Genomic DNA, 12,291 nt, shown 5'->3' with positions numbered 1-12,291 from the left:
CCAAACATCTTCTGTTTTGATGTTGACTTTACAGAGTTGATCAGCAGGACTCAGACGTTCCTGAAACAAACCTGGACTCCATATTTCTGGTGTGTAAACACACAAACTAAATAGTGAATTACCAAAACTCACATTCTCCCTGCTGCACTCTGTAGACCAGCAGGATTTCAGTCCATATTTAAAATGATCTGATACGTTCTGTGTATTAAAGTTGATATATTTCTCTGTTTCAGCTGCTGGAGGAGAACATGATCAGTTTTGTAAAGAACGAGCTGAAGAAGATGCAGAAAATTCTGAGTCTAGATTACCCAGAATGCTTAGAGAGTGATGATGAGGAGGTGTTGGAGGGTGAGGATGAAGAGCAGAGGAGGAGCAGAGAGTCATTTCTGAAGATCACACTACACTTCCTGAGGAGACTGAAGCAGGAGGAGCTGGCTGACCGTCTGCAGAGCAGTAAGAGGATTTTAACAGCTGGAACATGATGGAAAGAGGAAACATGGGAGAAACTTATATTTACAAACTCTGCTGTTAATATGATGCAAACATCTTCATCACATCTGTGAATTCTTCTGGACTGAAAACAGTCAGAAACTGTTTGTCCACAACTGATGTGAAGAATTAATTTCATGTAGACAAAATATTTAAAACGTCAAAAAGTTTATCTTCAGGTTTAATGAGACATTCACTTGTTGTTTGTTTGTTTGTTTGTTTGTTTGTTTAGGAACTGTTGTTCCAGAGTGTCGACAACATCTTCAATCTAACCTGAGGAAGAAGTTCCAGAGTGTGTTTGAGGGGATTTCTAAAGCAGGAAACCGAACCCTTCTGAATGAGATGTACACAGAGCTGTACATCACAGAGGGAGGGACTGCAGAGGTCAATGATCAACATGAGGTCAGACAGATTGAAACAACATCCAGGAAACCAGACAGACCAGAAACAACCATCAGACAAGAAGACATCTTTAAAGGCTCACCTGGAAGACATGAACCAATCAGAACAGTGCTGACAAAGGGAGTGGCTGGCATCGGGAAGACAGTGTTAACACAGAAGTTCACTCTGGACTGGGCTGAAGACAAAACCAACCAGAACATCCAGTTCATGTTTCCGTTCACTTTCAGAGAGCTCAATGTGCTGAAAGAGAGAAAGTTCAGTTTGGTGGAACTGGTTCATCTCTTCTTTACTGAAACCAAAGCAGCAGGAATCTGCATCTTTGAACACTTCCAGGTTGTGTTCATCTTTGACGGTCTGGATGAGTGTCGACTTCCTCTGGACTTCCACAACAATGAGATCCTGACTGATGTTACAGAGTCCACCTCAGTGGATGTGCTGCTGACCAACCTCATCAGGGGGAAACTGCTTCCCTCCGCTCGCCTCTGGATAACCACACGACCTGCAGCGACCAATCACATCCCTGCCGAGTGTGTCGGCATGGTGACAGAGGTCAGAGGGTTCACTGACCCGCAGAAGGAGGAGTACTTCAGGAGGAGGTTCAGAGATGAGGAGCAGGCCAGCAGCATCATCTCCCACATCAAGACATCCAGAAGCCTCCACATCATGTGCCACATCCCGGTCTTCTGCTGGATCACTGCTACAGTTCTGGAGGACGTGTTGAAAAGAAGAGACGGAGGACAGCTGCCCAAGACCCTGACGGAGATGTTCATCCACTTCCTGGTGGTTCAGGCCAAAGTGAAGCAGGTTAAGTATGATGGAGGAACTGAGACAGATCCACACTGGAATGAAAAGAGCAGGAAGATGATGGAGTCTCTGGGAAAACTGGCTTTTGATCAGCTGCAGAAAGGAAACCTGATCTTCTATGAATCCGACCTGACAGAGTATGGCATCGATATCAGAGCAGCCTCAGTGTACTCAGGAGTGTTCACCCAGATCTTTAAAGAGCAGAGCGGGCTGTACCAGGACAAGGTGTTCTGCTTTGTCCATCTGAGCGTTCAGGAGTTTCTGGCTGCTCTTCACGTCCATCTGACCTTCATCAACTCTGCTGTCAACCTGCTGAAGGAACAACAAACAACATCTTCTTTGTCTAAAGTCTTCAGAAACAAAACAAAACTAAACCATCTCCACCAGACTGCTGTGGACGAAGCTTTAAGAAGTCCAAATGGACACCTGGACTTGTTCCTCCGCTTCCTTCTGGGTCTTTCACTTCAGACCAATCAGACTCTCCTACGAGGCCTGCTGACACAGACAGGAAGTAGCTCACAGACCAATCAGAAAACAGTCCAGTACATCAAGGAGAAGATCAGTGAGAATCTGTCTGCAGAGAGAAGCATCAATCTGTTCCACTGTCTGAATGAACTGAATGATGGTTCTCTAGTGGAGGAGATCCAACAGTTCCTGAGATCAGGACGTCTCTCCACAGATAAACTGTCTCCTGCTCAGTGGTCAGCTCTGGTCTTCATCTTACTGTCATCAGAAGAACATCTGGATGTGTTTGACCTGAAGAAATACTCTGCTTCAGAGGAGGCTCTTCTGAGGCTGCTGCCAGTTGTCAAAGCCTCCAACAAAGCTCTGTACGAGGATTTATCAACCATTTCAAACATGTTTCATTTTGTAAATGACAAATAAAACAGTTTGTGTTCATTGTTAATTCTTCTCTAGGCTGACTGACTGTAACCTGTCAGAGAGAAGCTGTGAAGCTCTGTCCTCAGTTCTCAGCTCCCAGTCCTCCTGTCTGAGAGAACTGGACCTGAGTAACAACGACCTGCTGGATTCAGGAGTGAAGCTGCTGTCTGCTAGTCTGGAGAGTCCTCACTGTAAACTGGAGACTCTCAGGTCAGGAAATATCTGGTTGTTGATCAGTTAAATTATCTTTTAGTTCATGTTGGTGCAGATGTTCAACATCTGTAAGATTTTCCTTCTTGTTTCTGGAGTTGATGATATTTTTCTGACTCCAGTCTGTCAGGTTGTCTGATCTCAGAGGAAGGCTGTGCTTCTCTGGCCTCAGCTCTGAGCTCCAACCCCTCCCATCTGAGAGAGCTGGACCTGAGCTACAATCATCCAGGAGACTCAGGAGTGAAGCTGCTGTCTGTTGGTCTGGTGGATCCTCACTGGAGACTGGACACTCTCAGGTATGGACAGACAACCAGAGCTCACACAGTGCAGGTTTGTCTCATTGATTTGACTTCATGTGTTGTTGCTCAGGTCCATCATCATGAAGGATGACTTGTTTCTCTTGTTTCTGTTCAGAGGAGTGAGGAGGTCTGAGTTCAGAAACATGTGGATCCTCAGAAGTCTTTTATCAAATGGAAACAGCTGTTCATTAGAAACATTGTGAAGTTGGTGTCAAATCCTTCTCATCTTGAACCATGTTATCAGCCTGGCTGTAGGGACGACAGTGTTCCTCAGTCAATCACCACTTTGGTCCAAACTGATTCATCTCAACAACTTATAAACATAATGAGATGAACTTCTGTTCACACAAATTTGAGAAGTTCAGGACTCAAAGTTCGGCCTCAGTCTTCACTCTGAAATACAGTCGTTTTTATATGAAGTTCTAAAATCAAGTCAGTTTTATTTTTTAGTCCAGAGTTAAAACTTTTCCTCCCAGAGCTTCAGTCTCTACAGCTGACTCCCTCCATCATTACACCCTCGATTCTGAACATGTAAATTACACAAACCAACTGAATGTGGTGGTTGGACTGATCTGTGAACAGTCTGAAAACAGTTCAGCTGTTCATGTGAATGTTGGTCAAACTGTTCATTTTCAGGGACAACATGCAGAGACCAATATTTCACATGTGGGAGGACATCAATAAAAACAGAGCAGATCAGTGGAGACTGAGCTCTCTGATTATTTCTACATCACTTCTTCTTCTTCAGGTGTTTTCCTCACAGACAGCAGTGAAACCATCAGAGACAGTTGACACTGATGAGTTTCAGCCTGTTTCTGTGTCTCACTGACAAACTGAGGAACTCTGCTTCATGTTGAACAACAGTTAGGACTCCTGTTGGATAGAAAATCATTGTGACTGTTTCTTCCTCCAGGGTGGACCATGGTGGAGAGCAGTGGTTAAAACCTGGTCTGAGGAAGTGTAAGTTTGACTGATACACGTTACATTACATTTAATTTAGCTGACGCTTTTGTCCAAAGCGACTCACAATAAGTGCATTTCAACCATGAGGGTACTGGCTGAGTTAGGATGCATGAGGGAGAAAGAGAGGAGGAGGAGGGATAGAGGATGGAGACAGGAGGGGGGAGAGGAGGGGGAGAGGACAGGGAGAGGAGGAGGAGAGAAGGGGGAGAGAGGAGGAGGGAGAGAGGAGGGAAAGAGGAGGAAAGAGGATGAAGAGAGGAGGGAGAGAGGAGGAAGAGAGGAGGGAGAGAGGAGTGAGAGAGAAGGGGGAGAGGAGGTAGAGAGGAGGAAGAGAGGAGGAGGAGAGGAGGAGGAGGTAGAGAGAAGGTGGAGAGGAAGGGAGGAGAAGGGGGAGAGGAGGGACACAGGAGGGGGAGAGGAGGGAGACAGGAGGGGGAGAGGAGGAGGAGAGGAGGGGGAGAGGAGGAGTAGGGGAAGAGAAGGAGGAGAGCAGGAGGAGGAGAGAAGGGAGAGAGGAGGAGGAGGGAGGGAGGAGGGGGATGGTTGAAGACAAGTCGAGCTGCTGCATTCTGGATGAACTGCAGAGGACGAATGGCACTAACAGGTAGACCTGCCAGGAAGGAGTTACAGTAGTCCAGGCGTGAGATGACCAGAACCTGGACCAGAACTTGGACCAGAACCTGGACCAGAACCTGCGTCGCCTTCTGAGTGAGAAGAGGACGTATTCTCCTGATGTTGTGCAGCATGTATCTACAGGAACGTGTTGTTGCAGTGATGTTGGCAGTAAGAGAGAGTTGACTGTCGAGTGTCACCGAGGTTCTTAGCAGTCAGGGTCGGGATAACAGAGTTGTTGAAGGTAGTAGTCAGGTCGAGGGTGGGAGAGTCTTTCTCTGGAAGGAAGAGCAGTTCAGTCTTGTGGAGGTTGATTTTCAGGTGGTGTGAGGACATCCACTGAGAGATGTCAGTCAGACAGACAGAGATTCATGCTGCTACCTGTGTTTCAGATCGGGGAAAATAGAGGATCAGTTGGGTGTCATCAGCAAAGCTGTGGTAGGAAAAGACATGTGAGTGAATGACAGAGCCGAGAGAGTTGATGTACAGAGAGAAGAGGAGGGGACCCAGGACGGAGCCTTGAGGGACACCAGTAGTGAGAGGACAAGGTTCAGACACAGATCCTCTCCAAGTTACCCGGTAAGTGAGGTCGTTGAGGTAGGATGAGAACAAGGAGAGAGCAGAGAGACACCGAGGTCCTGAAGGAGGAAAGAAGGATCTGGTGGTTCACTGTGTCAAATGCAGCAGAAGGTCTAGAAGGATCAGGACAGAGGACAGAGAGGCTGCTCTAGCAGTGTGAAGCTGCTCAGAGACAGAAGGAGGACCGTCTCTGTTGAGTGGTCTGTTGAAACCAGACTGGTGGTCAAGAAGATTGTAGTTACAGTAGCTGGGTTTGAAAATGAGGATCATATATCATCTATCTTTTTAGTAAAGTAGTTGACAAAGTGGCTTGGTAGGAGGGAGGAGGGAGGAGAGGGGGGGGGGGGTCAAGGAGGTTGGATAAGATGGAGAAGAGGTTTTTGGGATTGGAAAATAGTGTCTCTCAGACAACCACGGAGCTGGGGAGGACTGGAGGACATGGAGGAGGACAGAGACAATCAAGAGAGGAAGACAGAGGAGAAAGGAGAGTGTCTGTGGCTGAGTTAGGATGCATGAGGGAGAAAGAGAGGAGGAGGAGGGATAGAGGAGGGAGACAGGAGGGGGAGAGGAGGAGGAGGAGAGGAGGAGGAGGAGAGGGGGAGAGGAGGGAGAGAGGATGGAGAGAGGACGGGGAGAGGAGGAGGAGAGGAGGGAGAGGGGAGGAAGAGAGGAGTGAGAGAGGAGGAAGAGAGGAGATAGAGAGGAGGGAGAGAGGAGGTAGAGAGGAGGGAGAGAGGAGGGGGAGAGGAGGGAGACAGGAGGGGGAGGAGATGAGGGAGACAGGGGGGGTAGGAGTGGAGAGAGTGTGGAGAGAGGCGGGAGAGAGGAGGGAGAGAGGAGGAAGAGAGGAGGGACAGAGGAGGAAGAGAGGAGGTAGAGAGGAGGGAGAAATGAGGAGGAGAGGAGGGAGAGAGGAGGAAGATCGGAGGGGGAGATGAGGTAGAGAGGAGGGAGAGAGGAGGAGGAGGGAGAGAGGAGGGGGAAAGGAGGAGAAACAGAGGAGGAAGAGGGAGAGAGGAGGGAGACAGGAGGTGAAGAGTGGGAGGAGATGAGGGAGACAGGAGGGGGGAGGAGTGGAGAGAGTGGGGAGAGAGGCGGTCGAGAGGAGGGAGAGAGGAGGGGGAGAGGAGGTACAGAGGAGGAGGAGAGGAGGGAGAGAGGAGGGAGAGAAGGAGGAGAGGAGGTAGAAAGGAGGGAGAAAGGAGGAGGAGCGGAGATAGAGAGGAGGGAGAGAGGAGGGGGAGAGGAGGTAGAGAGGAGGGAGAGAGGAGGGGAGAGGAGGGGGAGAGGAGGGGAGAGTGGGAGGAGATGAGGGAGACAGGAGGGGGAGGAGTGGAGAGAGTGGGGAGATGAGGTAGAAAGGAGGTAGAGAGGAGGAGGAGAGGAGGTTGAGAGGACGGAGAGAGTAGGGGGAGAGGAGGGGGAGAGGAGGGAGAGAGGATTGAAAGAGTAGCGGGAGAGGAGGTAGAGAGGAGGAAGAGAGGAGGGAGAGAGGAGGGGGAGAGGAGGGAGAGAGGAGGGGGAGAGGACGGAGAGAGTAGGGGGAGAGGAGGAGAGGAGGGAGAGAGGAGGAAGAGAGGAGGAAGAGAGGAGTGAGAGAGTAGGGGGAGAGGAGGAAGAGAGGAGGGAGAGAGGAGTTAGAGAGGAGGGGAGGGGAGGGGGAGAGGAGGTAGAGAGGAGGGAGAGAGGAGGGAGAAAGGAGGAAGAGAGGAGGAGGAGGAGAGGAGGTTGAGAGGACGCAGAGAGTAGGGGGAGAGGAGGAAGATCGGAGGGGGAGATGAGGTAGAGAGGAGGAAGAGAGGAGGAGGAGGGAGAGAGGAGGGGGAGAGGAGATAGAGAGGAGGGAGAGAGGAGGTAGAGAGGTGGAAGAGAGGAGGGAGAGAGGAGGTGGAGATGAGGGAGACAGGAGGGGGGAGGAGTGGAGAGAGTGGGGAGAGGAGGTAAAAAGGAGGTAGAGAGGAGGAGGAGGAGAGGAGGTTGAGAGGACTGAGAGAGGAGGGGGAGAGGAGGGGGAGAGGAGGGAGAGAGGATTGAGAGAGTAGGGGGAGAGGAGGTAGAGAGGAGGGAGGGAGGAGGGGGAGAGGAGGGAGAGAGGAGGAGGAGAGGAGGGAGAGAGGAGTGAGAGAGTAGGGGGAGAGGAGGAAGAGAGGAGTGAGAGAGTAGGGGGAGAGGAGGAATAGAGGAGGGGGAGATGAGGTAGAGAGGAGGGAGAGAGGAGGAGGAGGGAGAGAGGAGGGGGAAAGGAGGAGAAACAGAGGAGGAAGAGGGAGAGAGGAGGGAGACAGGAGGTGAAGAGTGGGAGGAGATGAGGGAGACAGGAGGGGGGGAGGAGTGGAGAGAGTGGGGAGAGAGGCGGTCGAGAGGAGGGAGAGAGGAGGGGGAGAGGAGGTACAAAGGAGGAGGAGGAGAGGAGGGAGAGAGGAGGGAGAGAAGGAGGAGAGGAGGGAGACAGGAGGGGGAGAGGGGGAGGAGAGGAGGGAGACAGGAGGGGGGAGGAGCGGGGAGAGAGGAGGAGGAGGGAGAGAGGAGCGGAAAAGAAGCGGGAGAGGAGGAGAGGAGGAAGAGAGAAGGGGGACAGGAGGGAGACAGGTGAGGGAGAAGAGGTAGAGAGGAGGAGGAGGAGGAGAGGAGGAAGAGGGAGAGAGGAGGGAGACAGGAGGGGGAGAGGGGGAGGAGAGGAGGGTGACAGGAGGGGGAGGAGTGGGGAGAGAGGAGGTGGAGGGGAGAGAGGAGTGAGAGAGGAGGGGGAGAGGAGGGAGAGAGGAGGAAGAGAGGAGGGGGAGAGGAGGGAGAGAGGAGGTGGAGAGGAGGTAGAGGGGAGAGAGGAGTGAGAGAGGAGGGGAGGGGGAGAGGAGGGAGAGAGGAGGAAGAGAGGAGGGGGAGAGGAGGAAGAGAGGAGGGGGAGAGGAGGGAGAGAGGAGGTGGAGAGGAGGTAGAGGGGAGAGAGGAGTGAGAGAGGAGGGGAGGGGGAGAGGAGGGAGAGAGGAGGAAGAGAGGAGGGGGAGAGGAGGGAGAGAGGAGGGAGAGAGGAGGAGGAGAGGAGGGAGAGAGGAGGGGGAGTGGAGGTAGAGAGGAGGGAGAGGGGAGGGGGAGAGGAGGGAGAGAGGAGGAGGAGGGAGAGGAGGAGGAGAGGAGGAAGAGAGGTGGGGGAGAGGAGGGTGAGAGTCGGGGGAGAGGAGGTAGAGAAGAGGGAGAGAGGAAGAAGAGAGGTGGGGGAGAGCAGGGAGAGAGGAGTGAGAGAGTAGGGGTAGAGGAGGGGGAGAGGAGGGGGAGAGGAGTGAGAGAGGAGGGGAGGGGGAGAGGAGGGAGAGAGGAGGTAGAGAGGAGGGGGAGAGGAGGGGGAGAGGAGGAGGAGAGGAGGAAGAGAGAAGGGAGAGAGGAGGGAGAGAGGAGGGGGAGAGGAGGGAGAGAGGAGTGAGAGAGGCGGTGGAGAGGAGGGAGAGAGGAGAAAGAGGGAGACAGGAGGGGGAGAGGGGGAGGAGAGGAGGGTGACAGGAGGGGGAGGAGTGGGGAGAGAGGAGGTGGAGGGGAGAGAGGAGTGAGAGAGGAGGGGGAGAGGAGGGAGAGAGGAGGAAGAGAGGAGGGGGAGAGGAGGGAGAGAGGAGGTGGAGAGGAGGTAGAGGGGAGAGAGGAGTGAGAGAGGAGGGGAGGGGGAGAGGAGGGAGAGAGGAGGAAGAGAGGAGGGGGAGAGGAGGAAGAGAGGAGGTAGAGAGGAGGGAGAGAGGAGAGAGAGTAGGGGGAGAGGAGTTAGAGAGGAGGAAGAGAGGAGGGAGAAAGGAGGAGGAGAGTAGGGAGAGAGGAGTGAGAGAGGAGGGGAGGGGGAGAGGAGGGAGAGAGGAGGGAGAGAGGAGGGGGGAGGAGTGAGGAGAGAGGAGGTGGAGAGGAGGGAGAGAGTAGGGGGAGAGGAAGTAGAGAGGAGGGAGAGAGGAGGAAGAGAGGAGGGGGAGAGGAGGGAGAGAGGAGGGGGAGAGGAGGGGGAGAGGAGGAAGAGAGGAGGTAGAGAGGATGGAGAGAGGAGTAGAGAGGAGGGAGAGAGGAGGGAGAGAAGGGGGAGAGGAGGTAGAGAGGAGGGAGAAAGGAGGAGGAGAGGAGGTAGAGAGGAGGGAGAGAGGAGAGAGAGTAGGGGGAGAGGAGTTAGAGAGGAGGAAGAGAGGAGGGAGAAAGGAGGAGGAGAGTAGGGAGAGAGGAGTGAGAGAGGAGGGGAGGGGGAGAGGAGGGAGAGAGGAGGGAGAGAGGAGGGGGAGAAGAGGAGGAGAGGAGGGAGACAGGTGGGGAAGAGGAGGGACAGAGTAGGGGGAGAGGAGGGGGAGAGGAGGTGGAGAGGAGGGAGAGATGAGTGAGAGAGGAGGAGGAGGGAGAGAGGAGGTAGAGAGGAGGAGGAGGGGGAGAGGAGGGGGAGAGGAGGAGGAGAGGAGGAAGAGAGAAGGGAGAGAGGAGGGGGAGAGGAGGGAGAGAGGAGGTAGAGAGGAGGAGGAGGGGGAGAGGAGGGAGAGAGGAGGGAGAGAGGAGAGAGGAGGGAGACAGGAGGGGGAGGAGAGGAGGGAGACAGGAGGGGGGAGGAGTGGGGAGAGAGGAGGTGGAGAGGAGGGAGAGAGTAGGGGGAGAGGAGGTAGAGAGGAGGGAGAGAGGAGGAAGAGAGGAGGGGGAGAGAAGGGGGTTAGGAGGGAGACAGGTGGGGGAGAGGAGGTACAGAGGAGGAGGAGAGCAGGAAGAGGGAGAGAGGAGGGAAACAGGAGGGGGAGAGGTGGAGGACATGAGGGAGACAGGAGGGGGGAGGAGTGTAGAGAGGAGGAAGAGAGGAGGAAGAAAGGAGGAGGAGAGGAAATAGAGAGGAGGGAGAGAGGAGGAAGAGAGGAGGGGAGAGGAGGAGGAGAGGAGGAAGAGAGGAGGTGGAGAGGAGGGAGAGAGGAGTAGAGAGGAGGGAGAGAGGAGGGAGAGAAGGGGGAGAGGAGGTAAAGAGGAGGGAGAAAGGAGGAGAGGAGGGAGAGAGGAGTGAGAGAGTAGGGGGAGAGGAGTTAGAGAGGAGGAGGGGGAGAGGAGGGAGACAACTTAGTCCTTAATAGAATTGGAATAAAAGACCATCAGTTGAACTCTAAACTTGTTCTCTTTGACTCACAGTTACTTGAGTGAAAACAAGAATCCAATCACAAACAATTCCAGCTACCAAAAACCATCCAAGCTTTATCAGTCAAGATATCCTAAAACAGCAGATGCAATAATAAACTTGATCAGAGAAGCGTATTTAAAGATTCTACTTTGTCTTAGTTCAAGTGATCCAGCTGGATGTCGTCCCCCAAAAGTCAAAGTCTGACAAAAAGTATCATCATTAAACTTTCTATGAACGAACAACAAGTCAGGAAGTAAAGAAAGAAAAAAGCCATCAGATGTGTCAGATGATAAACTGCAGCTGTGTCGTGTCTTTTTCTCTCCATCAGATTTCTGTGAACTTGAACTGGACACAAACTCAGTACACAGAAAACTCAAACTGTCTGACAACAACAGGAAGGTGACGAAGGTGGAAGAAGATCAGTCATATCCTGATCATCCAGACAGATTTAACAGGTGGCCTCAGCTGCTGTGTAGAACTGGTCTGACTGGTCGCTGTTACTGGGAGGTCGAGAGGAGAGGAAGGGTTCATATAGCAGTGAGTTACAGAGGAATCAGAAGGAGAGGAGACAGTGATGACTGCAGGTTTGGAAGGAACGATCAGTCCTGGAGTCTGAACTGTTACGACGATGGTCGTTACTCTGTCTGGCACAATAACACAATAACATCCTCCTCATCCTCCTCCTCCTCCTCCAACAGAGTAGCAGTGTATGTGGACTGTCCTGCTGGCACTCTGTCCTTCTACAGAATCTCCTCTGACACTCTGATCCACCTCCACACCTTCAACACCACATTCACTGAACCTCTGTATCCTGGATTTAGGTTCTGGTCAGATGGTTCCTCAGTGTCTCTGTGTTCTCTGTAGGAGGAAGAGTCTGTGGAAGTGACAGCAGCTTTAAATGTTGATGGTGGATGAAGTTTCTCTTTGGTTCACCGTTGAATCACTGATTGTGATGTCACAATATGTTTTGTGTCAGAAGTAGTGAAATGATGTCCTCACCTCTGAACTTTGACCTTCACTTCCATGTGGACAGATGAAGGTCAAACTGAGCTCTTTGGCTGATAAACATCAGCAGATTCTGGAAACCTGCTGCAAGACGGCCTGAAAATAACTTTTACACTCGTCATGAATCCTGTTGAAATGTTTTCTGTGTTTGAGTTGATGAAATAAAACGTGAATATTTGAATAAAGTTTCATTTAAAGTGTTTTCTGCCGGGTTGTTTAATATGTTGTTAGAACAAACTGAGTCCACCCCTGTGTGATCTCCCTGAAAGGTTCTGCTTCTGTTCTGCTTCTTAATGTGAGAAAACCAACAACGACGTCACCCGTCGGTTTGTGAACGGATGTTTTAAACCCTCCGTTATGACATTCAGCCGTCGCCATCTCCGCCAGAAATGACCATATTTGGACGAGCTGGGGAGGAGGGAGGGGTCTAACGGAGACGGAGGACACTATGCCCCGCCCACCGATACAGGAAACATGACTTCCTCCCAGGCCTGTCAATCAAACATACACGCCCCCAAACATAACAATGTTCAAGGTGTGAACTACTGCCTGTTCTGTCATCATCACCTACGACTCCACGTCATCACTTGAGTATCAATGTCGTCGTCTCCGTCCCGTCGTCGTCGTCGTCTCCGTCCCGTCGTTAGCACCGACTGTTTCCTGGGCAACGATATCTGGCCTCAACTTCCTGTTTACGGCCTACAAGTGTGAATCATCCAGAAAGTTTTGTCACGATGTGAACGAACCAAACCGTGGTTCAGTTTGATCCGGACGGAAACGTTCTCTTTTAGTCAGATCAGATTCTGGTACTTTGGTCCGAGGCTCCTTTCACACAATTCACAATTCAGTTTATTTTAATTTAAAAAATCAAGTAAAACGTTCGATATAAAGATAGAAATGCTCTTTAATTAAAATCCACTAATTAAAGTCAAATCAAAA

The 12,291-nt window shown here is 51.9% G+C and overlaps 1 protein-coding gene across 1 annotated transcript; it reads left to right on the top strand.

Annotated features, from left to right (window-relative positions):
- Positions 1-11,552, top strand: LOC138212308 (protein NLRC3-like). Its single transcript, XM_069172620.1, has 7 exons — positions 1-89; positions 234-453; positions 722-2,525; positions 2,614-2,787; positions 2,910-3,083; positions 4,000-4,046; positions 10,676-11,552. Exons 2-7 carry the CDS (start codon positions 249-251, stop codon positions 11,209-11,211), a joined length of 2,940 nt encoding a protein of 979 aa, XP_069028721.1. The 5' UTR covers positions 1-89; positions 234-248; the 3' UTR covers positions 11,212-11,552.
- Positions 11,553-12,291: the final 739 nt, after the last annotated feature.

The sequence above is a fragment of the Embiotoca jacksoni genome, unplaced genomic scaffold (genome assembly GCF_022577435.1).
Source record: "Embiotoca jacksoni isolate LCO1_2020_lvr unplaced genomic scaffold, fEmbJac1.0.p SCAF_54, whole genome shotgun sequence".
Taxonomy (NCBI): Eukaryota; Metazoa; Chordata; class Actinopteri; family Embiotocidae; genus Embiotoca; species Embiotoca jacksoni.
The sequence above is the reverse complement of the archived record's forward strand: the minus strand, read 5'-3'. Positions and strand labels throughout refer to the sequence as shown.

Coding starts and splice junctions, on each gene's coding strand:
- LOC138212308 (XM_069172620.1), top strand. CDS start 249: ATGATCAGTTTTGTAAAGAACGAGCTGAAGAAGATGCAGAAAATTCTG. Junction 454..721: donor GGCTGACCGTCTGCAGAGCA/GTAAGAGGATTT, acceptor TTGTTTGTTTAG/GAACTGTTGTTCCAGAGTGT. Junction 3,084..3,999: donor TGGAGACTGGACACTCTCAG/GTATGGACAGAC, acceptor TTCTTCCTCCAG/GGTGGACCATGGTGGAGAGC.